General features: G+C 37.5%; 1 protein-coding gene across 5 annotated transcripts in view; it reads left to right on the forward strand.

The window, feature by feature from the left end:
* The window catches only part of cert1 (ceramide transporter 1), a 61,957-nt gene that overhangs the window by 15,622 nt on the left and 18,971 nt on the right, over window positions 1-27,364 (forward strand). For 4 of the 5 annotated variants that reach the window (XM_015364784.2, XM_015364774.2, XM_006626711.3 and 1 more), the window contains exons 3-6: window positions 5,829-5,945; window positions 25,147-25,254; window positions 25,522-25,660; window positions 26,891-26,974. In XM_015364784.2, the coding sequence (XP_015220270.1) occupies window positions 5,829-5,945; window positions 25,147-25,254; window positions 25,522-25,660; window positions 26,891-26,974 (448 nt within the window). Of the gene's footprint in view, window positions 1-5,828; window positions 5,946-19,828; window positions 19,919-25,146; window positions 25,255-25,521; window positions 25,661-26,890; window positions 26,975-27,364 lie in introns of those variants that run through there. The other variant, XM_069187189.1, reaches the window with a different exon arrangement.

Here is a 27,364-nt window from a genome sequence, read left to right on the forward strand (position 1 = left end):
TGGAGATTTACTGTATGTTATAAGATACCAAGTGCTGCAAATTCTGAGCTGTAAACAGTAACACTGCTGGTGCTGTGCTGGGAGCAGTGACTCAATTTTGACAGTAATGTTTTCGGTCATCGTAAAAGCGAGTTCAAGGTTATTCTGAAGAATAGTTGATTCAAGTCATTTAAGGAAACGTACTCCTCATTATGTATTAAGTTAGTCTTATATATACATATTTACAGTGCTTAGGAAAAGTGAGTTGTAAATTGAGTTGTGATCTGAAAAAAATCAGGCCAGATAATTTGGAAGAGGACATTTTAAAAGCCCTCTAAGTCAGCCACAGATGACCATTTGCTGATTTCACACAACTTTTACATGAACATTTCATCTGTGTGTATTGAAATATAGTAAAACTAATTTTGTAATAGAGCATGACAAAGCCAAGGTTATTAAATGGTGATGTTAACCAGTTAGATTTCATACCCATAAACACGTCTCAGACTAGTCCATTTATCTGTTTACTTTGATACATTTAAACATGAATATGCAGCAGTTCATTATAACTACATTTTCAAAGTTAGATAAAAATATATTGTCAAACATCTCTATTAAGTAACTGCCTTAACAGCAACGTCTTTCTTTAAAACGGTTTTGTATTCACACAAAACAGCAGTTGGTCCTTTATAACACAGCATATTCCAATTTCATTAGCTAACAGTAGCTTGGAAAAGTATTCGCCCCCTTCCAATGATACTCCATTAAGCTGCATTACTTAAGATGTATACATGTTTTTGGAAAGTGAATATTTTAAATCAAAATATGAGTGTATTATGTGTAATGACCTTCATTGGTAGCTTACCAATTCTGTGTACATGTACAAATGCAGGGAAATATCCCGCAGTTTTTGTGATTGTCTTTTTAACACGGTGCAGTATGAGGAAGGATGTGCAAGCATTTCTGCTATGACAATTTGTATGCTGTGCGAATATGCGAGTTGTGCATGCTGTCAAATTTTCATGACAATTTCAAGTAAAGCTTGAAAGCCTCAAGTGGATGTAAACCCAGCTGTTTATTCTTGAAGTTGTTACTAGAAAGCCTGCAGGCGAAGCCTGATACTGCCTTTATCATATCAGTTCATGTCTTTGAAAACAGATTGAGGAAAGCAAACTCCACTATTGGCAGCATATAAATGCACAGCGTGGCAAATGTGCATTTACACGTAGCACAAATTAGGTTGGGGAATATGTAAACTTGAGAACTGCTAAGGTTTTCAACTCAAGAAACTAGACGCATTAGCTCATAATCCCAGAGGTTTTCATTTTTTGCAGGATCATATGGAAAACTCTTTTTGAGCTGTTGGATGAACTCAAAATTATGAATGGGAGCAATGTATTCCATTTACAATAGGAGGATGAACTTTTTTGTGTCACTTCCCTATTTTCACAGAACTCACAATATTAATGTAACTTCAAATAGCATACCAACGGTTTTGCTTATAAAGAAGGCAAGAGTGGTTTTAATAATTAAATTGATAAATACTTCAAGTTAGACAGTACAGTGCCATTATATGTCGTTTCCTAAACTTTTTCAAATAGATTGCAATGCTTGTCCATTTAGGGTAATATATATATATAGGCTATTGGTTTATGTATTATTAAAAAACTTTTGAGCAGTATTAGCAATACATGCACACAAAGAGTTGTTATCCTGTATATAAAAGTACTTATTCCCGTTATTTACTAAATGTAATCTGTCAATTTTTCAATCAGACTTTTTCAAGGTATGAACACGCTAAAAATAGGACAAGGTGAGTAATTCTTATTTCTCATTGTGTAACACAAAAATGAGATTTGCTCTGCACTAGGTGTAATTGGCACAGTTTACTTTTTGTATTTAAACGGTCATTTAGCTGTTATACGTCATCCTTAAAATTCCTGTTTTGGCGTTACTTAATGAATATGTTGGGACTTGTCCAACGCAGAATGTATTATTAGGTGCCATTGAAAGGTTTACTACCAGTATTCACCAAACAGTTTTCCGGAATTGCTTCAGTCAGTTATTGTATTTTGACACGCTTCAAAACCTAAGGCGGATCCAGTCCGTGTTTACGGTTGTCATGGCATGTGCAGGCGATGATTGTGAGTTGCGTACTGCTGTCCATGTGCACTTCACAGTTGCCTGTGGGGGAAAAACACAAGCATTCTAATTGCATTCATCAAAACAAAACGGTCAAATATATTGACACAGTTTCAGATTGTTTTCTCCCATCAAGTGGTTTTGGTTTGTTGATGAAAGTGGAAGTCATTATAAGGTAGAATGATATTCTGGTTTTAGACGTTGGGGAATCAGTAAGACATCTCATTACGCTGCTCACCGTGTGGCTTGCTTCAATACATCCATCCATTTTCTTACCACTTACCGGAGAACATACAAACTCCACACAGACTACACCCCAGGCCCAGAATTGAACCCAGGGCACCAGCGCTGCGAGGCTGCAATGCTAACCTCGGCGCCACCATGCCACCCAGATTCAATGCGTGCACTCAGTATTTAGGAAGGTAACATCAATGAAACTCTTGTTTTACAAGTACTGTTAATTATCTCTGCACATTTTATGAAGTTTCTTTAAAGAAATACACCAGAAAAGAGCCTGGAACGGTTATTTCCTTTATGTAACCATTCATAAGCAGCGCAAGTTTCAAACTCCTGTTCATGTGTGGGCTGCCAGTAGTTTCTTGAATTCTTGACTTTTCAAACTGAAACTGATTAGAAGTATAGCTGTACAAGAAACTCAACCAACACAACAGTTAGGGTGGATTTAATCAGATAGTTTAAAGTGATATTAAACAAAATCACAAAACTTGTGGACAAAAATAAAAATCAAAGAGTCGGGATGTGTTTTCACTTTGACAACTGCTTTTGACAACGGTGGCAGACTGATCCTACAGATTTTCTGTACAGATCTGTAAAGAAACACTGTAACACTCTTCTATTATCCTGTCCTGAGACTCTGTCAGTCTGTCTGAACTAGTGTGTTGAAGTAGAGTATCTCACAGAGGCTGTGTTCAGTCATGTCATGAGCAGCCTGGCAAGTATTATTACCTTTTTATGTTACGGTTCTTATAGATTCATATTTAGCTCATTTCAGCACTTTGAACACATTGAAACTAACGAGCTTATTAATGAAATTACTGTGGATTAGTATATACATATCTTTGACTAGCTCTGTATGGGACTGTATTCTGTTGATACTGTTGTGCTATTATTAGAATATGCTTTTGTATTATCCTGTATCATTTTCTATTATTTACTTGATGATGACGGGCATAAAAGCACAAACCGAAACACTTGCTCATCTTAAATTAGAATACTGCTGGGACAGTCTGGTAAAGGCTACATTATCAGTGCATTGTCTGATATTAAAAATGGAATTTGTCTCAGTTCCACTCGGTTGACCATTTTGTAACATGCAATGCCGACATACTCTCCGTGCAACAGAACTCTCATTTTTAGCAGTACTTAGGGTCCTTTTCTAGTTTTTGTACAAAATGTGAATGTCAATATCTCAAAGGTGGAGGCATAGCAAACTGCTTTTCTTTACTGTGTGTCTTTATAGTTTTTACATTTGTGTCCATTGATACAGAAGCTAATTGCTGCCATCAAGAAAAAATGTCACGTTTCTCATAATTATGTGTAAATGGTTTATATTTGTATAACAAAAATATACAAATGATCATTTGAATGTATACATAACCTACTGCATCGTGCAGTGACAGTACTGATACTGTAACTCAGATGGAACTGTGGGGTTAGCGTTTGTGAGGGTGTCCAATCCTGCAGAATTTCGACTGGGGTTTAGTTGAAATTTTACCATTTGTGCGCAATATGAACATAGTCATTATATCCATGATGTATCCTTAAACAAGAAAGAGTCTACCGTGCAATTGATTCCAAAGTTTATAACTGAATTTCAGCTAATGAGACTGTAGGTATTTTATTACAATTGTGCTATCATGTGATTACATAAAGTACGCAATAATGTATTATCTCATTATTATGAGATACTGTGCTACCTCATAATAGCAAAAAGAATTAAAGAACTTTAATTACAAGATACTCCTGAATTTTTTTTTTTTGATGGCAGCATTTGAAAATATTTAAGTAGTGATATTGGGAATCGCCAGGTGTTGATATTGTTAGAGCACTAGACCTAGTTCTGTTTTTTAATAGGTCTAGTGATGTTTCAGTTTTTTGGCTTTTGAGCAGGCCATCTGACAGTGAGCCATACTTTTTTTTTTCTGCACTTTAAACACTTTAAACTTTGTTTCAATACATGTCTTCTAACTTGTGATGAAGCTGGAATGGGTGTCATTCCACGTTATTATGGATAATAACTTCTGTAGTTTTTTAGGTGGGTAGCTGCGTCAGCCTGAAGAATAAAATATTTCTGAATTAAGTAAAATCAATAATTTTTTTTCCTCTTCAAATTATTGTGCGTTGTGTTCATCAAGTGTCCAATATACCATTTATTCATTACTACATCTTTATTGTTTGAACAGCATTATCCTTTAAAAAAATCAAATATAGTGCAGAAAAAAATCAGTTCCAAAAAGGTATTTAGCTCTGCTTCCAGAAGCTTTTGTATCTTCCACAGGTTAACTGTAACTGTACCTATGTCTTCATTTTTATTCTCAGGAATGGATTTTAACATTTCAGTCAAAATAAATTCTGCAGGTGAAATCTGTTGCTTGTTTTGTTCTTCCTGAAAGCTGTGCATTCCAGTATAAATAGGTACTTCCAATGCGATTTAAATGTAAAAATCCTTTTTCTTCATAGTTTTTCATACTAATGTGCATATACTGTATACTTGTTCACTGTCTTTTTTAAAATGTCTGTATAGACCACCGCATTGTTTTTGTTCCTGGATTCATCATATCACTTACAGAGACGCAGAGCTCTTCAGTTGCACACGGCAGCAGCCTTTTCTCATCCAATCAGCACATTCATAAGCTGTGATCCTTTGAGAATGTGAACTGTGCAGCATTTCATTGATAAATGACTCCTTGTAATTTTAGTCCCCTCCCAAAAAGAATTTCAGGAATTTTGTTTTTCTGGGAGTCCCAAGCCAGGCAATAAAAAGACCATATGTAGGGTGTAGTTTAAAGATTCATCTCAAGAATGTAGAGGAAATTTGAGCACTGTTATAGTCCCTTAATTTTCTGCAGTTGATAGTAAATGTCTTGAGTCAAATTGTAAATTTGTTTAAAATATCAGATTATTTTATGCTGGTATCGGTTAAAGAGTTAATTACTTCTGTCCTTCCATTTTTTCGTTCTTCATTTCACTTATTGCCTCTGCACTTTTGTGTTTCGGAGCGTGGTGTTTTGAATGAAGTGTCAATATGCATATTCATCTGTTATGACTATTCCAGTCATATCTGGATTTAAGTCACTTTACTTTTGATTTGCTCTGCACTGCCAAACAGAATATTTCAGAAATTGATTCTTGAATTAAATAATTTTTCATCATGTACTCAGTGTGGCTAAATTAGTCTATTATGCCAACAAGTAGGGGAGTGAATCGGTTTCCCTCAGAACCTCATTTCAGTACTAGTCTTGAAACAAAATGTTGACATCCATTTCCAGCATCGACACCAGCCATTTCTTCAAAGTATCTTTCTAAGATTCAGATAATCAATCTGATGAAGCATTCCGGAATTCTCTCAGTTAACTTATAAAATAGAGAAAAGCTCAAGAACATACACAGAGCTACCGATTTATCCATTCCACACAGAGTACCCAGAGGAAACCAGCTCTTGACATTTTTCTTTTTCTTTCTTTCAGCCCCATGAGTTTGACGAGTGCCGATTTGATATCAGTGTGAATGACAGTGTGTGGTACCTGCGAGCTCAAGATCCAGAGCACAGGCATCAGTGGATGGATTCCATCGAGCAACACAAGGTAAGCTGCAGTTCGGGGAAACTCCATTGACACGTTGCCCGTTGCCAGCTTAACTAGTCATCGGCACTGAGCCGTGTGATATGCAGTTAATAACTCTTGTGAAAGCTCGTTTAGGAAATATTTATTTCCCCATTCCAGGTCATATGGTCATCCACATGAAAAAAAAAAATCTCACTACTTAATTCTCAGTTTCCTCTCATCATATCCTCTCTTGGTTAAGAAAGACTAGATGTTCAGGAAGCTATGGGAACAATTGATAAGTATCATTGTGTATCAAGAACATTTCAGGTTGCGGTGTGCTGTAAGATATCAAAAAGGCCGCATTGTGTCACTTCCACTTTGGCACTCACAGCTTACAACGCGAGCTAGATGCTTCTTTTGAAATGAATTGTGAGAAATACACATTGAGGCCTCAATTGAGAAAGCTCCGTGAAGTTGCCTCACCCTACAAACAGCACAAACAACTTTATCTGGGAAATGCACCTTTCCCTGAGGGTTTTTGTTGCATTATACTCGCAAGTAACATCAAGGACATATTCAAGTCCAGAGAACAATTGTTGTTTTTTATGAACTATAGAACTTGTCATCGTAGAACGTTATTTCAGAAATTGAAAGAGCAAGAAATGATGTCCTTGTGTCAAAGAATCGCCTAAATAAACGGAGAAAGAGGTTTTGGTACAATACAGTGTCCTCATTTAGAAAAACATACGGCTGTTAATTTGGGTTTTAACATTAAATGGTTTTGGAATATTTTAATCTAAATGAGAGTTGGTGCTCTTACAGCTCCAGAACATTTGGTATTAAATCTGAAACATACAGCCTGACTTTTAAAATAAAAAGAGATGTTACAGGAAGGACGTGTTTTGATTGTAGATAACATAAGAAAGGATACTAACGAGGAGGCCTTTGGGTCCAACTAGCTCCTTGGTAGTTAGTAGCTAATTGATCCATGGGTCTCATCCAGCTGTCTCTTGGCTGTAGTCAGAGTATCGGCTTCAGCAACATGATTAACTAGCTTTTTCTGTACCCCCACAACCTTTTGACTGAAGAACTGCCTTTGTTTCTCAGTTTCAATGCATTTTCACAAATTTAGTTTCAGAATAGGGGAAATGTACCGACGAAATAGATTTTTTGTTTTACACCTTGATATTGATTTTTTTACTGTAAACGTTCTGTGAAAGTTAATTTCAGATTTGTTAATGACTCTGTCTGAGATACTTCAGAGGATGTGGTGGCATGAATGTTTATTTCTTTTAAGTGAAACAGTTTAATATAACAGAAATATGATTTAACGGTAATTCTGGAAAGCAAGCACATTTCATAACTTCTACTGGAACGTGTTACTTTTTATAGTGGGTGATAGTGATCTGAAGTCATTCTTTTGACTCCAACCAGCACTCTGTCCTCCAACCAGCACTCTGTCCTGCAACCTGTAATTTTTTCCATTTTTGCCTATAAAAAGGTGAATATTATTTCCTCTAATCGTGTCGGCACTTGAAAAGGCTATTTACTTCTACCACCTGGGAAATTATAGTGGTAAAATCTGTTAAATACATTGCATTAAATATTTTATGCTTAAAGAGGTAAAGGACAGCTTTATACATTTTAGAAATGTGAAATTTAGGGTCAGGGTTAAAATTTGTGATGCTATTGCTGCTTGTATTACTTAATTTCTGACTTATTCTCAATAATTACAATATTTTGTAGCTGAAAACAGTAATGTAAATTACAATGGCATTTAAATTATACAAATGTACTAGAGGAAAGCATTAAATACGTTCATGAATCTGGACTGTGATTTAGTAGTGTCTTTCCTTGATTTAGTAGTGACTGTTAACTCACAACCTTTCACACTGACCCCCTTTATTCTAAAGCAATATAGGGATTAAAGAACTTAATATCTTAACAATAATTAACAGGAGCTTTTAAACAAAGCTGCTTGCACCAACAGCACGACCAAAAATGCGGAGAATTTTCAGTTGCATGTCTGTTTTAACATCATACTAAACCTTTACCAGCTGTTGAATATCCAGCTCTTGAAGCCTTTGAAATGTAAAGGAAAATAGTAAAGTCTCTTGTTTTTAGTAATGTGAAAGACACAGGGTGCGGTTTTGTTATTGTAATTAAAATCAGTTGGGGTCATTCATTTTGATTTTTTTGTGTAGGTTGTCTTCCATGTATATACATACTTTATAATCTAGTATTTGTTTTTTACTTTGACTCACCCTACCTTTTATTCACAAGCATACTCTAATGCTTTATTCGTTGCTTACTTAGCATGTAATCTTTCCAGAAGACACTTGATCCGATTGGCATTAGGCACATTAGTCATCACAAAGTAAGTCATCAGTGTTCTGGCAATAACCACTTCCTAGTGGGATTTTACTGTAATGGCATGCTATCAGCAGCCAGTGGGGCACAGAACAACAGCTTGTAAAGTACTAGGTCAGCCCTTAGCTACGGAATCTGGTGGCAGAAACACAAATACTCTAGTAGAACTGGGAACAGAAGCAGCTGCACAGAAATAACCGTCTTTTTCATAATTAGGACAGCCCTTCTTGAGACTTAAGTAGGTTAAGATGACATGGACATATTACAGTGAAAACCATGTGTAATATTACACAATAGTGGGAAATAATGGTGTCATGTAGTGCCATTTCCATAATCTGGTGCTACAAGCATGGCCAAAATGACCCATTGAAGCCCATCCTACATCCTTTCCTGTTGTCATAAACATAATTCCAATAAATACTTAAAGAAGCCTTTCCATACTTGCGACCTGTCGTGACAGTAATGCAAATTTAAATAACAGATTTGAACTCTGTCCTCCAGATAAATATTAAATCATTGGGATTATTATTAACATACAAGGAAAATGTTTCAATATGCCAGCATTCAGGCACAAAGAAAAATGTTTTTTTATTCAAAAGGGATAAGACTTCAACTTATCAGAAAAAATGCCAAACTCCTGAACATGAAACCTTTTGGCCTATTTATAGAATTTCTTTTCAGACACTCTTCTTTCTCTTTCACCGGTACTGTATTGCTACTTTTTTGTATTGTTTCAAAAGGTTTAAAAGGTGACATGGGTCCTGAAAAAAAAATGGATTGTTCTGTCTTAATATGTGTTTTTTCTGGTTAATATCCTGTGAAAAAGCCCACCCAGGTTAAGAATGGAAAAATAATACGGGACTCACTGGGAGTAAGGATGTTTACTCCTCATCCTTTTGTGTGAGTTAATGTGAACTGTAGGGAAGTCCTGTAGACCCCTCTTCCTTTGACAGCATTTCCCCTGCCCTTGCTCACATATTCTTTACTGACTCACTAATAACGCCTGTTGCACTCGGAGAATAAATTTACTTTTACTTTTTTAACTTATTTTGTGAATGTGCAAGTCTCCATAAACTGGCAAACAAATAATCTGATCTTAGTCGGGCTTTGAGCAGCCATTCTCTAACTGTGCCCTAGATAAAAATAGGTATTTGCTATATTTCACTCATTTGTTTCAATGTTTATATCATGCAGTTTTCTGTTGGTAAAGGTATGTTACTGATTTGCTGATTTATGTTAACTTTTCTTCCAGACTGTGTTTTTGTTTGGGTTATATCCAAAATTGCCATTGCTGTGTGCACGTGCAGAGCAGTATTGTTAATGGAAAATATTTTAAAAGTAGTGACTTTTGGGAATTCAGAATGTAAGACCATTTGTTAAAACTGGCCCGGCTGGTACATATCATTCTGACAGACACCCACGCGCAGTTATTTCTTGTCCTCATTAGCTTCGATGATCATGTAGCTAAGATGCACTTTTTTCCTGTTAAATGTCTTCAACCGTATTGTATTTCAAATCTTAAGGTCAAAATCTACAACTTGGTTCAAATATGCCGTTTTTAATATCTACTGCTCAGTAAACCCGTTCAAATGTAAAATGGACTAATCCGTTGAATTTCAGTCCAGGTGTGAAGGTTGCTGCTTTATTTGTCAGATACAAGAAAAGCGCCACGCCCTAAGGAAGACATGCATCTTATTTATATCTTGAGGTTGGGCAATCCCTTCCACTGATATAGAGCAAGAATAGCAGAGATGTACTCTCATTCGCACTTGTACAAGTGCTTGGAAAGAATGAGTCACGCAGCACATTGCATCTATCACTGTATGAGCATTGAATCATGATCAGCGAAGCCCTCTCAGTGCGTTTCCAGGCCTGTCACGTCCTGGCAACAAGTACTTGATACCTGCAAAGGTTTATTTCAGGAAAAGCAATCTTGACCCCTGTGTCAGCACACCATTTTTAAGTATGACTTTTTGTTCTTAATTTTCTTTCCTATTAACATTTCCTATTCCTTAAACCATTTACTCTGTGGATTTTCTGTTTGTATATAAATCTGTCTCAGTACTATAGTATTTTCTATCGTGGTTTTGTGTAAGTTTATGATCCTTCAGGCTTTTCTCAAAGGGATGTGGTCACAGTTGTGAAATTTTGCACTTCATACTTCCGAGGTATGATTTTCTTATAGCAAAAGGCTGCACTTGGCAGGCTTTTTTCGTATGGTTAAGTTGCAGCATGTGAAAAGCAGTGTTTACAGTTTAGTACAAACCCCTAAAACTTTAAACTCACTCCTTCTGCTTGTTGCGAACTCTGAAAACCGCTATTGTACTGAGACGGGTTGCATCTGTGGGTGTCTTGTGAGTTTTCTCACTTCAGGAAATGTTGTCCTTTCCTTTTCAAAAGTGAGTCAACCAACGCCTTCAGCCTTGACCAGATACCAACAGAAGAATTCATTTGAAAGACCTTTTTACGAGTAATGCTGCTAGTGTTGCTTTTAAGTAAGGGTTTTTTTTTAACAGATCAGGATTAAAGTGTCTTGTTCGAACTGTGAAATGAATGATTGATAAGGGAGAAATGTTTTTTTTTTCGGAAAGTTGTTTCAGCTGGGTGCAGAAAATGAATCTGTGTACTTGCTCCATATACATATAGGTGAGCAACAAAAAATGTGCTTCTTTAAAACCGAGCTGTGAACTTCCACAAAATGACCGCTTCCTGTGGTTAGATGATTCACAAAGCATTTGATAGGCCCAGTTTGAACATTAATGAGAAAGTTAAAACCACCCTTTTTTTAAATAGTTTAATCGATGGTGTTGAATGCATTATTCTCCAAAAGAAAGCCTGTTGATGGTGTAGGGACCTGCTTGCTTTGGTGATAAAGAGTATTTAAAGAAGAATACCGGGTGTGTAGGAAGCATGGCACTGTGTAAGTGCAGGCGGAGGGAAAAGGTGGATAAGGGCCCGAGGGTACTATGGGGCTTTGACCAGCAGTAACCTTTAGCTCAGCGTTAGAGAATAAAGCCCTCTTTTTTCCCCTTGTCGCCTTACTGTGGAAAATAACAATTTGCATTGCAGTTCACACATTGAATGTTTTTAAAAAACTAATTCAATGAACTTGCAGATGAAAGTTCAACTTTTTTCTTTTAATGCAATTGCCATCGTGCTTCCAATTTCCTCTAATCGTTTCGGCACTTGAAAAGGCTGTTTACTTCTACCACCTGGGAAATTATAGTGGTAAAATCTGTTAAATGCATTGCATAAAATATTGTATGCTTAAATAGAAAAGGGACACCTTTATGCATTTTAGGTTATTCTTATTTTCAGAATGACCTATAAAGCATTTTGCTCAATTGCACAAATTTCTTTTTTATTTCTGGCCTACAGCCCTAGCCCATTTTCTGATAGTTTAATAGAAAAGGGTTTCGTACACGGGGTATAGGCTTTCACGATTTTTCTTTAATTTTAATCAGAAAACATTGAACAAATAGCAAAATTAACCAATATTTGAGGGTATATGAATTCATGTGCATATTTCCACATGAATATGGGAATAAATTATCTAATGTAAGCCTTTAGGGCCCGTTTGAAATGTTTGTCCTTAAATTCGGTTGCCTCTTTATATTATATTTAGACGTTTTACATTTCAGTGTTTTTGTGACAGTAACTCACTTAAAATTCGATTTAATGGCGAGTACCGCAAATCTCCATAATTTGCACCGATGGACTAAAGTAAGTCACGCAATGCATTACTACCAATATTTTTTTTTCCACAGAATTTCACAGAAAATCGTAAATGCGGTAGAAACATCAAGACAGCTCCCATTAAAATGAGACTTACAGTAAATAAAGGGCTCCCTCTAGTGGGAGCCGCGTTTAGAGATTGGAATTTCCATATTGTATTGAAATGCGCAATGCCACAAGTTCATGAAAACTAGGGAAGCATTTCAGAGCAACGGAATCGCCGAGACCCCTATTCAGTTATCTTATTATTAACTACTATATCCAGCTAGGCTATCCTAAATCCTGAACAGTATTGGTTAACATGCACTCTCAGAGTTATGGAGCTCCCTGTTGGATCTTCTCTATCTTAATCTGAGATATTGTCACTTTCCATTAAGTGGTAAATCCGTAAATGCCAAAATCAGTGTTACTGTGTGCAGTAAGCATGATTTCTACAGTGCAAATGTACAGCCGTGTACAGCTTAATGCACGAGTCTTAACACAGGGGCTTATTCAGTTCAGCGGAGCCTGGCATTCAGGAGAGACCTTCCTTACAACTTCACTTATGTGCTTTAAAGAGTGATGCAATGGCTGCATTCTGATACTGTAGGTCATTTTCCTAAAGTGCTTCCTCACATGAATAGTAGTTATTTCAAATGTGCAGTTAGTGGTTTATAGTAAACTATTTGCTGGTTTTAGCATAAGTGCTTCTTGGGTTTTTAGGAGTTTCTTCTTCCCCCTCCCCTGGTCTTTGTTCTTCTGCTAAGTAAACCACATTTATGGTAGGAATGAGCAGCAGTGAGTGAAGGGCGGGGCCAGATACGTTTTCTGTCCTGGATATTGGTTAAAATGTGTAAGTGCCTTCCACGCATTGTCGTGACATACAGGTATCCACAGCTGTCAAGGACTGACATTGTACCGTCCTTGTAAGATTCCTTTTAAAACTGAAAGTAGCATGCCACCCTCTCTCTGTATTTCATCCTATTTCACAAATGCTGGTTCATTGTCAATGAACACTTGGAGCAAGAATGACTATCTTGTGATCCTATGGGTAGTGGAAAGACTATAATAAACACAGTACGTTGGTTTTTGAACAAAAGTAATAGAAAATCTGTAATAGTCATATACAATTATTCTAAGATATGTAAGTTTTAATGTTGAGCAGTGTTGTTTCTTTTAGCCTTAATTAGGATTAAAGATGATTGCACAATGCGGATTAAAGAAACCTTGTTAGGATGGTTCATTATATATGCTTGCTCAAAGGACTTGGAGAGTCTTGATGGATTTAATCCGATGCTTTATTTCCTTGGATCAGTCAAGGTAGGAGTTGATAGGGAGCTTTTGAAGTGTTCTCTTTTACATTTACAGTAGTAATTGAAGGTTAACCCGCATGTAGTACTATGAATTGCATTGCTCTAAATGTGCAAAGTTTATAAAACTAAAGTAAGTCTTTAAGTTGGATAGACATTTCCATTGAGAGGCTTGTGCTTTCTGAAATTATGCCGTTCCATTTGTTTTTGCTTGATATTCGTATGCTAAAACATACTCATATTTCTATTACTACTGTTTATTTTAACAGATATTTATTTGCATTCAATTTGTTTGTTTTTTTTACTTGCACGAGCCAGATGTCAGCAGGTAGATTTTTGTATCAGCTCACTCAGACCACGTCTTTTAAAAGATGCGTTCTTTGGAACCTTTGCACACACAGTAGAATCCTGTCCTTGCTTTAGCATGTCGTCCAGTGTCTAATTTGATTTGTGTACTTTTAGCAGATAAACTGTCAACGCATATTTTGCTGTGAAAATTCATATCACATACTGCCATGGGAAAGCAACGCCCGAGTTCCTAAAAATTCCTAAAAATGTTAACGTGTGATGGCACAATTTTTTTTTTATGTATCTAAACATTGTTATTGTTCAGGACCCGCAGTAGACCCTTCTAAATACAAATGAATATTGCTCATAGGGTAAAACTGTCACAGAGTGGAGTTCATTAGTACAGTCATGTGCCGCAACTGCTGTGTCCTCTACACCAGCATGTGGCGAAAACCACATATGCCAGTCTCATTTTCCCTTAACTAGCATTTTGAAGTGGCTTTTTGTCTCAATGCAAATGTAATCTTTAAAAAGAATGCCTAGGTTGAGTTGGTCACGTACACAAAGTTTTTATTTGCTGCTTTCAAGTTGCTTGGATTATTGCACGTACAAAGCTTCTGTTTTTGTTGGTCACAGTGCGCAGACTGGTGTGTACATTGCGGAGTGTACTGAAAGTATGCAAGCTTTTCTCCTGAAGTGGGTTCATTCACAGGGTTTGTAAATCCTTCAAACACCAAGCAATTACACTCAACAGAGATCAGGACCTATTTAGAAAATAATAACATAATAACATCACTTTATTAACCCTTTACAATTTCTTGCATTAGGAATTATCTTTTCGCATACCCCAGCTTGCTCTCCATGAGACACACAGACACACAGATAGGGAGAGAGCCTGGGGTCAGAGCGCAGGGTCTGCCATTGTACAGCGCCCCTGGAGCAGTTGGGGTAAGGGCCTTGCTCAGGAGCCCAATGGAGTAGGATTCCTCTGCCGGCTGTGGGATTTGTACCAGCAACCTTCCAGCCACAGGCGCAGATCATTAGCCACAGAGCCACTGCTCCGCCCAAAATAAGAGTTTTTACTTACTTCTCTTTTTCTTACTAGCAAGACAGCTGGGCAGTGACTGTGCTTGTAGCAGATTCATAAGCATGGATATTTTAAAGTAATTTCAGTATCTTAAGAGGTGGAGTTGCTCTTATGTGAGAAGGATGATGTCATGAAATAACATTTGGATGGTATGATGTCAAAAATAATTATATGTAATTTTTCTGATATGTGCTTCTTCTAAGTATTCAATTAATAGTTGTGTAGAGGGAAATAGTTCACAATTTTATCATGTGTTTGAGCCTATTTAGTTCATCACTTGCTGCAAAAATTTCAGTAGGATAACTTTGTCTGCCATGTGTAGTTCTTTATTTGACCACAAGATGGTCTTGCAATGCAGCAAGCGTGTTTTATAGTTCTTAAACAGTTTGCTGACTTAAAAAAATAGATTTTAATTGCAAAACCATTTTAAATACCCAAACTTTGCTAGGCAGTGACGTGCTTGTAAACTGGATGGATTTCCAAGAGTAGCTGCTGCACAGATGTCTGCATGGGTGTTCCCTTTTATAAATCCTGTTCATTTTTTCCAATACTCAGTGTCCCCAAATGGTCTGTTTTCTCTTTTTGTCTATGGAAATAGATAACATTCTTTCCTTCTAAAGTTGTTTTGCTTGTGCAGCCTTTACACAACTTTTTTTTTCCCCATTACAGTTTAAAAGAGCAACAACTTTCTGTTTACCAGACTCCTTGCAGTTTAATCAGCAATGGAATGATTTCAGAACTTTAAAACCACTAACACCAGATAAGAGCCAGTAAAGACAGTGCTGTCTACTTTTGTATACAGTTAAAAACCACAAACTTATGGTTCGCCTGTACTACAGTATACTGGTAACATTCCTACACTCAAATTTGAATATAATGAAGCTAGACTGCTGATCGCCACATCAGTCTTTTAGCTTCTTCTATCACTGCAGCAGGAGAACTGAAATTCTTTGGGGATATTATCCATTCTACAAGCAAACCTTTCTATGTGGCCCCTTAAAGTCCACGCCTGAGGGATTTGAAGAGGCGCAGGTGTAATCTACACTAATCCTACTCATTAATGCAAGTTTTTATTTTTCAATTGCATCTCAACTGACCTACATAAATAGAATGTGATATAGGTGGACTGCAGTTTTGTAGGTCGCATATGTATAAACTTGGGCTTGTCTGGAATCAAATAGTCATTTTAGTATAAAACATTAATGATAACCTCATTACATTTCAGGTTAAATTTCTTAACTCAAACCAGTGTAGTAATGCTGGTGGTTCAGCAAGCCCTTAGCTTTTGAAATACAGGGCCCGTTAAAAGTCTTCCTCTGCACGGAGCTGTCTATCTGCTCATTATAATCTTTACTTCTCATTGAGCTGGATTTATCAACATTGACATTCTTCACATTTCTCATTATTAGCTCATTTTAGACACCGAGGTCCCTTCTCTTTGCCTGGCATGGTCCCTCTCTATCTGCTTTGGTTGCATTCTGAGGGCCAGCTATGAGTTTTGAAGTCTTAAAATTGTTTTCCACATCATTCTCTGACATCTTCTGAAATGTCAGTTTTATATGGTAAATTGCTCTGGCACTTCATAGAGATTTTCAAGAACACTTAGCACTTTTCATAATTTGCAGAGAAGGATGCTATTCATAACACTTTATTGTTATGGGGGTGCAGCCCACAATGTTGAAGCACTCCATAATCCACTGTTGCTTTAGCCCTGCCTTACCAAGCTATTCTGTAGCTGTTTAACTGTCAGGTTTGCATTCCCATTGCAGATTACCTAAATGCGTATAAATTAAAAGTGAGATCTATCCGCTTTAATAACTCATCTGATCAATAAATACATGGAGATAGCAGCACCTCTGATTGTTAGCGTATGTGAAACATTCTCGTGGAATTGGACATAAAAGTTATTTTGCTAATTTTATCCATAAAACATTGTCTTCTGTTTTCTGTCTGTGTGTACATCGTGATGTACTGTTGGCCAATAGTATTGGGTTAAAGTGATTCATACATTTACAAATACAGTGGTGTGAAAAAGTGTTTGCCCCCTTCCTGATTTCTTATTTTTTTGCATGTTTGTCACACTGAAATGTTTCAGATCATCAAACAAATTGAAATATTAGACAAAGATAACACAAGTAAACACAAAATGCACTTTTTAATTGAAGGTTTTTATAATTAAGGGGAAAAAAAATCCAAACCTACATGGCCCTGTGTGAAAAAGTGATTGCCCCCCCCCCTGTTAAAACATAAATCAACTGTGGTTTATCACATCTTTGGAAAGCTGAGTTCAATTTCTCTAGCCACACCCAGGCCTGATTACTGCCACACCCGTTCTCAATCAAGAAATCACTTAAATAGGATCTGCCTGACAAAGTGAAGTAGACCAAAAGATCCTCAAAAGCTAGACATCATGCTGCGATCCAAACAAATTCAGGACCAAATGAGAAACAGAGTAATTGAGTTTTATCAGTCTGGAAAAGGTTATAAAGCCATTTCTAAAGCTTTGGGACTCCAGCGAACCACAGTGAGAGCCATTATCCACAAATGGCGAAAACATGGAACAGTGGTGAACCTTCCCAGGAGTGGCCGGCTGACCAAAATCACCCCAAGAGCGCAGCGACGACTCATCCAAGAGGTCACAAAAAAACCCACAACAACATCCAAAGAACTGCAGGCTTCACTTGCCTCAGTTAAGGTCAGTGTTCATGACTCCACCATAAGAAAGAGACTGGGCAAAAATGGCCTGCATGGCAGAGTTCCAAGACAAAAACCACTGCTGAGCAAAAATAACATAAAGGCTTGTCTCAGTTTTGCCAGAAAACATCTTGATGATCCCCAAGACTTTTGGGAAAATACCCTGTGGACTGACGAGACAAAAGTTGAACTTTTTGGAAGGTGTGTGTCCCATTACATCTGGCGTAAAAGTAACACAGCATTTCAGAAAAGGAACATCATACCAATAGTAAAATATGGTGGTGGTAGTGTGATGGTCTGGGGCTGTTTTGCTGCTTCAGGACCTGGAAGACTTGCTGTGGTAAATGGAACCATGAATTCTGCTGTCTACCAAAAAATCCTGAAGGAGAATATTCGGCCATCTGTTCGTGACCTTAAGCTGAAGCGCACTTGGGTTCTGTAGCAGGACAATGATCCAAAACACACCAGCAAGTCCACCTCTGAATGGCTTAAGAAATAAAAATGAAGACTTTGGAGCGGCCTAGTCAAAGTCCTGACCAGAATCCGATTGAGATGTTGTTTCATGACCTTAAAAAACCCTCCAATGTGGCTGAATTACAACAATTCTGCAAAGATGAGTGGGCCAAAATTCCTCCACAGCGCTGTAAAAGACTCATTGCCAGTTATCGCAAACACTTGATTGCAGTTGTTGCTGCTAAGGGTGGCCCAACCAGTTATTAGGTTAAGGGAGCAATCACTTTTTCACACAGGGCCATGTAGGTTTGGATTTTTTTCCCCCCTTAATAATAAAAACCTTCATTTAAAAACTGCATTTTGTGTTTACTTGTGTTATCTTTGTCTAATATTTCAATTTGTTTGATGATCTGTAACATTTCAGTGTGACAAACATGCAAAAAAAATAAGAAATCAGAAAGGGGGCAAACACTTTTTCACACCACTGTAGTTCCAGTTCTTAGATTATCTTTGCCTGCAGAAATGCAAGCTATGTCATGTAGCATGTTCTGTTTGATTCCATGCGTAGCTTGCCTGTTCAACTAGAGATTTTCAATTGTATGTGATCTCCAAAAATTTACATTTTCCAGCTATGTAAGTAATGAACATGAATAAAACTTTTACAAATATAATTTGACAGTATATACACCCAGCAGTGATATTTGTTTAGGTTACTTTATACCACTTTTTAATGCTTCCAAGTAAGTTAACACCTCTGTGGTCGTAGTATAATTCTTGCTCAAAATACATTGTGCATTTCTAACTTCCTGGTTTGGATCTCTGTTAAAGCTAAAGGGTTAAGATGAAGCACATTTGACTTTGAAATGTGAAAAAAGAATTGTGTATGAAAATGGGTCCGAAAGTTCCTAGCTCAGTGGACACGAACAGTTTCATTTATTGCTTATTCTTTGACAATATTATAATGACACATATCCTCCTAAATAGAGAATAAATGTAGGGCCATAACCAAATACCAAATTTCTATAAAATCTGTAGGATTGGTGTTTCTTCCTCAGAAGGAATCAAGTTGTCAGTTTCATTTAAAACTTCACTGAGGGTCCATCCAAGATATTCTGTAAATAAGCAGCATGGTCAGGATTTGCTGATGACTGTGTGCCACACAAAGCTGCCATTATTATTGTATGCATTAGAATTGTATTATATTATTGTGTATAAATCCCATTCATTAATAGGGCTTTGAAGAAATGAAGTGTTAATGGATTTGCTAAGGATGAAAGCCTGAAGGAATCTACTGAGGTCCGGGCATAATTTGTCTAGCACAGAGGTGCATCAGATCCATTAGAAACATGTGACGAACTACCGTATACTTAAACGTATGACCCTGTGAACCATTTCATTCATGTTCTATGACATTGTTTCACCTTCATACTTAACCTATTGCAGTAACAACAATCGTCGTACAAACATATCCCTAAAAAAATCAAAAAGGGCTTATGAAACCCTGATTATATTTCTAAATGCTAAAATACATTTGGAAAATTAGCATCATAAAAAGCCAGGGAAATGTGAGGATGGAGGCTTCTGCTGTTGAGTAGCTGATGAATTATTCATGTGTTTTTTTTTCTGCTGTCGGACAGGATTGGTATTGCAAGATATGCAGTTTTTTGTTACTGGTGCAAGAAACCCATCTGGGGTATATACGGGCTGCGTGTGGTGCCGTCCGCTGCGGAGTGAGGGCTGGGGGAGGATTACTGCTAATTTGGTACTTTGAGCCTTCTCCGAGCCAGCTCTTTGTCATGGTAGTGCAGCACTGACCCACTTAAGCTCGGAGCCTGCAGCTGCGATTGATTGAAGAGAGAGGGATGAGAGGGAGCAGCGTGATCACACAGCAGTCTGCCGGTCCTGGGAATGCAGCATTTCCGAGGCTGGTCCTCACTCCCAGCTTTGTCACCAGCACTGCCTGAGAGACATAACACCTGCAGCCCACAGTACTGGACTGGGTACTATTTCATTAACAGCTTCCCTTTAAAAGTACTGTAATGGATCCCATGCTGAGATGCAAAGAGGTGGAGAAGGTGTTGCAGTGCAATAACAACGTCAGTTCATGAGTGTCGTAAGGCTGATACACCTTGTGCATGGACCTCGCGAGCTGTGGACAGGACATCTACAGACTCCGCATGGATAATCAGCATATACTTTTCCATAAGGCAGTAATGCGCTTCCTTTTATGTGGCAGAGACTGAGCTGTGCTTCGACTGTGGCTGCTTAATGTTAAAAGCTTCATCTTGGCCAGCTTGGATATGCTTACTTGGCTGATTTATAGTTTCACAGTGAGAAGAGGCTCTCATCCAACATTCACCTTACCTTACCTGGCTCATTCTTGAGAGGGTTGTCTGCAGGGAATGGTTACAATGTTCCACACCACAAGTGATAAATGCAGCAGTGATCTGCTCTGCTTTAGCTGTTGGAATGGTAGAATGGTGGGCTTAGCATGCTGCATGCGTTTGTTCCGACAGCTGGCTTGATGAGTTAAGAATATTGCGTGTTTTTTTGTTTTGTTTTGCAAGAAAAATTACATTCTCTATGGCTTCTGAAGACGATGAACGTTGCTATTCTGTGTCTTTTTTTATGGCTTGCCAATCATTACCATCTTTTAAATCTGTGGGGCTCGGCCTTTGTTCTTTTCGTAGTGAATTCAGAATATTTTGCTGCTCTAAAGTCTTATTATTTGAGTGCATTCTTAATCCTAAATTATTTTCGAGAGGAACTCTCAATTACTTTTTCTGCTGTCATGTGCCATTTTTTGCTTTCTAGTATACTGCCTTTTTTTTAGAACAGTTTCTCTGGTACTGCACATCATTTTAGTTAGGCTTCCTTTTGGAGAGAACGGCAAATATAAATAAATACTGTCCTTTGTCTGAAGCTCTGAAAATGTCCTAGAAAGCCAAGCACTGCAGCTAGCCTTACTGTACCTGTGTGCTGATCTTTGCCAGGTAAAGGTCTACTTTCATATCACGTTTTTTCAGGTTTCTTTGAAACTTAGAAATTGAATTAGAATCTGTCGTGGGTGGGAAGATTACCTTTCTGTTTTGTTTACGAGAACTTCCTGCACAATGCTGTGCATCGCAAAATCCTAGATCTATTTCAGTTTGCATACTAAGATTTTAGATTATAATTTGGTTTAAAAGTTAACGGGGCTAGTTTACATTTTAGGCCATTTTTGTGCATCCAGGAATGGGTTTCACTTTGTATTGTTCGTTTATATGTTTTTTGGGGGTTAACAGTATTTAGTTCTGTTTGCTTGCAAGTAGCCCTTCTAGTCATTATGACATGATGAGGAATTACAGTATACTGTATCGTAGTCCCCTGTCCTCGACATGCTGAACCAGCGGTATTCCCATAGTGTTCAGATAGATTCACCGTTCCACCAGACCATTATACCTATGCATCTTCTATTATTTTATTTAGGGATCCTTTGCAAGAACTGCTGAAATCTAACTTGTAAACAGCATTTTTTTGTGGTCTTTCTGCACAAACTACTATAGCTCAAAATTAAGATAGGATTCATATAGGCTTAGCAGAATTTGTAGTTGAAGTACAGGAAACTACTGTAGTTATAGTTAAAATACAATTGTATTTATGAAAACCTTCCAAGAAACTCCTTACTGCACATGGGTGCAATCTGGTCCTCTGCTGACACCTCTCCAGTTTTTGTTTCAGCTGATGGTTGAAATTGTCTCCTTGATTGATTTAAAATACAGTTGTGGCTATTGATTCCTTAGGTTTAGAAAATCAGTTGGTGTGGGTGGGTGAGCATTATATTGTAGTGCATTCATTATGCAATAGAGTGTAAGTGTCATGTAATTGTATATGAATTTCTCTGTGTAGTTGAGTAGTCAAATTGAGCAGATTTCCCCCCAATTTGTTATATCAGTGGTTATTTTATAAGGTCTGAATTGTAGTTTGTTTTAGTTAGAACAAAAAAGTACAGTTTTGCATTCAGGCAGTTAGGGCTGTTAGTGGATATACAGTATCACTGGGTGGAGCACAGTTTTCAAAAAATTATTTACACATTCTTAATTCTCAAAATTCTTTAATGAATTCATAACATTGTCACAAGTTGAATTATAGAGAACTTTGGTGATGCGGTTGTGTTATTTCCACTTATCCAAGTATGACATTAAGAGTCAAAACAGGGATATTTAAGAAAATGTGGTCTTTTCTGATGTCCAGAGGCATGTCCTCCATGCTTGGTAGTCTACAGCCCAACAGTTTGCTGTTTTTGAGTCGTAAACAGTAGACCGTTCAGGAGTACTATTTAATTATTCTTAGTTCAACAAATGATTTTTCTTGCAGATGTTCCAAGATTTTTGAAACTCGATTTTCTAGAAAACCCGCGACACCCTTGCTCTAGACACTTGACACACCTCACCTGATTCATCACACACTGCAGTGGTCCATCAGACTTCAACACAAATATTTTCCTGGGTCCTGTTTGCTTTTACTGATCACTCTTAACAGAATTAAAAAAATTGAGCTCTGGCAAGATTGGGTTTACAATTCGCAGAAGAGTGTGGGACTGCCAGGATCTGCACCTGTGGCTGGAAGGTTGCTGGTTCAAATCCCGCAGCTGGCAGAGGAATCCTACTCCGTCGGGCCCCTGAGCAAGGCCCTTAACCCCCACTGCTCCAGGGACGCCATATACATGGCTGACCCTGTGCTCTGATCCCAAGCTTCTCTCTCCCCTTCTGTGCCTGTGTGGAGAGCAAGTTGGGGTATGTGAAAAGACAAATTCCTAATGCAAGAAATTGTACATGGCTAATAAAGTGATCTTATCTTAAGAATTGATGTATGGCTCTGTTAATGTGTTAGGAAGTTGCCATGCCAAGTAAAGCTAAAACCAGAAACAAAGTAGTTAAAAGTTAATGTTGAAATCAACAGGCACAATACTTGTTGTCAAAGAGTTTAAAAACACTGAAAGCTGAAGCAGAAATATAGTAGAGTGTGCAGAATGGCCGCTGCTTGGAGTTGTTTACTCAGACTCGAAATAATTCTTGTTTCTATTTACTCAAGAAAATGCGGCGAAAAAAATGAGTTTCGCATATTGCTCCTGCACTTGTGAAGAGCAGAGCTGCCCTGTGCAGGTGTGAACACTGGCATTTTGTTTGTAAGGAGGTTTTTAAAAGCCTGGTGTTCTGCTGAAGAAGGCTGTTGCACTGAGACACAGGCCTGCATTAAAACACAATAATGAAGCTCACTCTTCAGCACCACAGACTAATCCCTGTGGAGTGGTAAAAGGAGTCCTAAAGACATTATACACAGAGATGACCTACTAGAGTTTTTATACAGGCACAGATTTGCCTGAAAGCTTTTTCTCGTATTTAGTGAGCTTGATCTGTATTCTCTTGTGCTGCAACTAGTGTAGTATTTTAACCTAGCTTTTTGAAAGTAAACTTTTTAAAGCGGATCCTTTTTAGAGAACCAGTTCATATCATCCAGTTCCGTTGAATTGATTCAAAAGATTTGAGCATTTGATTTCCCGACTCATTTTAACGACTTGGAGACCTGAATCGCAGACTGAATCAGTCTGATTCAGCAAACGCAACTGGATCATTAAACTGCTGAAATGGGTGAGTCGCTAAAACAAATGATTCCCTCAATGACACAGGGCTGCTAAATCCTACCAAAGTAATTGCTGAAATAGGGCTTAGTCACTTGCAAAACAAATTCATAAATAGCAAGGTATATGTTAAATGAATTGTCTTGGCAGTTTTTTTTTAAATGTTAGGATATGTACTTTGAGGAAAAACTCAGGTCCTAGTGAAAATCTAGTATATAGACTGTGTAGTTAATGAGAACGTAGCCTTTTGACTTTGTGCAGCTGTATTTTTTTGGGTTGTTGGATGATGTAGCAAAATTGAATTTGTACATATACTGATGGGTTTGTCACAATTATAGTGATTTATGCCATCCGTCATAAAATGTAGATAATATAACAGCGATGTGTAAACATCAATTTGTTTTTATTTATAATAACAAGTTACCTAAGCATATTGCCATTGTACCTCTGTGCCTTATAGTCACTTAGAAGTCTTCCGTATGAAAACATTTCTAAATAAATTCATATTCTCATTGTTTCTGATGAGATGTTAAAACTTATTATAAAGTGTCGTGCTTCTACCTTATAAAATTCTATGACTGTTTATTTGGTTTTTTGAAAGAATTTGACATTAGCTCAATGGGTGTTGAATACATGGGATATTAAAGGGTGCAGTCTTTAATAATTGACCTGCCTGGCATAGTTAAACCGTTCAAAGTGCACTGAAACCACAAACATCTTACTGTGATAACGTCTGCCCTCCCAATTTAAAATGCATGGTTTGCTCCTGCCTGCTTCAGAATTGCATTAGTTTGATTTGTCGATTTGAAGTTTTCTAAACTTGAATGTGTTCTTAAAGGTTGATAATGTTTATCATTAAATGAACAAGTCAGTTTAGTTCAGAAGAGGGTTTTGTTTAGGTTTCCTCTTTTGTGTTGTGAATTTTGTTAAGCAACTATTACCAGGTGCTTATAAGACTGGTGTCAGAGCTGTCCCTGAGAGTGCATTGTTCTTAGTTACAGTACATGGCCAGAAACAATACGTTTGACAGTACAGATGGGTTTTCAACTTCTTTTCTGTCTGGAGGAGTCTTTTTAAATCTCCTGGTTTCGTTGTACCAGAAAATCTAGTGAGGCTGGGTGGAGACAGATTAATTTGCAGTTGGTTATATTCATCTGCATAAATTGTTACACACCTTGTCAGAACATAATTTCCCTTTTTCTCTTTCTGTGCTTGCTGTGATTTATTTTGTATTATATTGTTTTGTTTTCAAATGTTAGACAAAAAGCTCAAGTTTAAAAATAATATTTCAGAATAACTTAAACAAGCAAAACTGAAAAATCTCAAAAGCCAAACTGAAAGTCATTCAATCTATCTTGGCTTCTGGTGGAGCTCAACAGCAGTATTATGATGACAAGAATTACAATTTTGAAAACTGAGGGGAAGAGATAAAACAGTTTAACATTGGTTTAAGCTTGTTTCCATGGGTTTTATAAAAGACTACTGTAGCAGCAGCTAAGGAGTGCCAGAAGCAACATGACAAAAGTTGACCAAACTATGTTTGAAAAATGTGTGGGGGAAAAAACACTTCTTTCCCTTTATTATCCAGAGCACCTGCCTGAATAAAAATCCATAGTGTGGTTCATAAATGTGCTTTGTTTGTCAAACAGGATGGTGCCACAATGCGCAGATTGGGGGCTCATTGTGTGTGTGTCCGATTTTCAGGCAGAATCCGGCTATGGCTCAGAGTCCAGTTTGCGCCGGCATGGCTCCATGTTGTCTCTCACATCCGCAGCAAGTGGTTACTCTGCCACTTCCACTTCATCTTTCAAGGTAGGTTTGAAGTTTTAAACCCCTCTGCTCTACAACTGCAAGATTGTGCTGATTTTTCTTGCGTACAATATCCTGTCCCCAAAGCCGGATTTTTAAAAGATTTTGGTTACAAATTCCTGGACCAGCCAAGCAAAAGTAAAAAATTCAGTATTTATGCATAATTCACGCCATATCTGTTTACGGGGGGTTATACTGTTTCGGCAATTTGAAATCTGGTTTATTAAATGTCAGTTGATTATTACTTGAGCTTCTGTTATTTTTTTCTAGAAAGGACACAGTTTACGTGAGAAACTTGCCGAGATGGAAACATTCCGGGATATTCTGTGCAGGCAGGTGGACACCCTTCAGAAATACTTTGATGCCTGTGCTGATGCTGTTTCCAAAGACGAACTCCAGAGGGACAAAGGTGTATATCTAACCAAGTGTTGTTTTTGTTTTTTTTCCAGTTAGATTTCATGGTATAAAATATATACAAAGTTTTGGTGTTTCCACACAACGCATAACTTTGAACAAAAGTATATGTCATATTTTAAAATAGGGGTTTAAACAGAGCTGTGTCAGCATGCCTTGGCTGCAGCGGAACATTCATTCCATGCTGAAAGGTCTAGAAAAAACACTTTCTTTCAGCATTTACCAGCAAAGTTACCTTTCAGCATGGAATAAACCTTTACATTTCATAATGGAAGCAAAAGTATGAGCACAGGAAAAACAAGGGACATTCAAGTGGACAGACACATTCTTACCATGGGCAGGTAAGACAGAACGAGGCCTTCTCGAAGTGACCGTTAAGGATGTACAGGATGCTGTCAAACAGGTTTGTGTGACAGTGTTAAGGATCACACAGCTGAAAAGTGCTAAGGAGCAAGTTCCTAGACAAATGGTTGTCAGCATTTCCCCTCCCAGGCCCCTCCTATATATAAGTCCTTTGAAAGGCTCTAGAGAAATATAATTATTTATTAGGTTTTTTTTTTAATCATGTTCCACCTGACTTTCCCATTATATTTGAGATTGTTTTGGCTTGGTTTTTTATATTATAACTAGTATTTCATTGAACCATCTTTCTGCTAATGGATGGATATTTCGTATTGCAAACCAAAGTGTCAGGGAAGCGAGGTCAAAATCAATTTCTGTGCAGACATCCATTTTTCAAGCACTGCTTGGGGAATAGAAAGCTGCACCATTATTGGTGCCATAGCGAATATTACAGAAAACATCAATTCAAAATCCCTGAACCTCTTGAGGTAGCTGAAAAAAATAGTATTATGAAATATTGAGTTTTCAGTTTTGAATTTCTGTGATTTTCAGCCTCCTCCTTTGTCCCAGGAATCCACAATTTGGATTTACCATGATCACTTTAATAGATGTAGCATACAGTATTTGTTCCTGGTAGTGCTTTTCAGTCCCCAGCACAGATAGTCTACTGATAAACTGAAAGAATCAAGTATTTCTTTTGTTATTCTTCTCGTAGTTTTTTTTCTTGAGAATCAGCTAGGCTTTTGTTTACTGCAGCTATGCACTACAGTATCCACGCTATGTTCACTTTGCACAGTCCTTATATTTGACGGCTGGTGTGAAGACGTCTGCTGTGTCTGCCACAGAGCCTTCTGACATGACTGACTGTACTTTTTCTTCTTAGTTGTGGAAGATGACGAAGATGACTTTCCTACGACTCGTCCTGATGGGGAATTTCTGCACAACAATAATGGCAGCAAAGAGAAATGTAAGTATTTTAAATCCCAGTTATTATACTAAGTCATCTTCTCAAGAAGCACATTTGTTTTTAATTATGCAATTCTCATTTATTGATGCATGCGGTTCTGCCAGACATTTGAAATAAAATGTATTAAACTTTAAAAAAGCTAAAAAGGCTAATTAGGATTGCTAATTAATATTGGCTGTGTTTTTTGTGGGGGTGATAGTTTTTTATTTCTTTAGATAGTGATGTCACAGGTTATGATTTGAAGGGTCATGTCCAAATGCGTCTGTCAATTGTTTTATTAAATGTTCTTTTTTGAAAATGTCAAATACATGAAGCATCTGATATAAATTACATGTGCCTGATATAAATTACATGCCGCTAGGGGAATTTATTCAGCAAACAACTCTACCT

This window comes from Lepisosteus oculatus, chromosome 3 (genome assembly GCF_040954835.1).
Source record: "Lepisosteus oculatus isolate fLepOcu1 chromosome 3, fLepOcu1.hap2, whole genome shotgun sequence".
Lineage (NCBI taxonomy): Eukaryota > Metazoa > Chordata > Actinopteri > Semionotiformes > Lepisosteidae > Lepisosteus > Lepisosteus oculatus.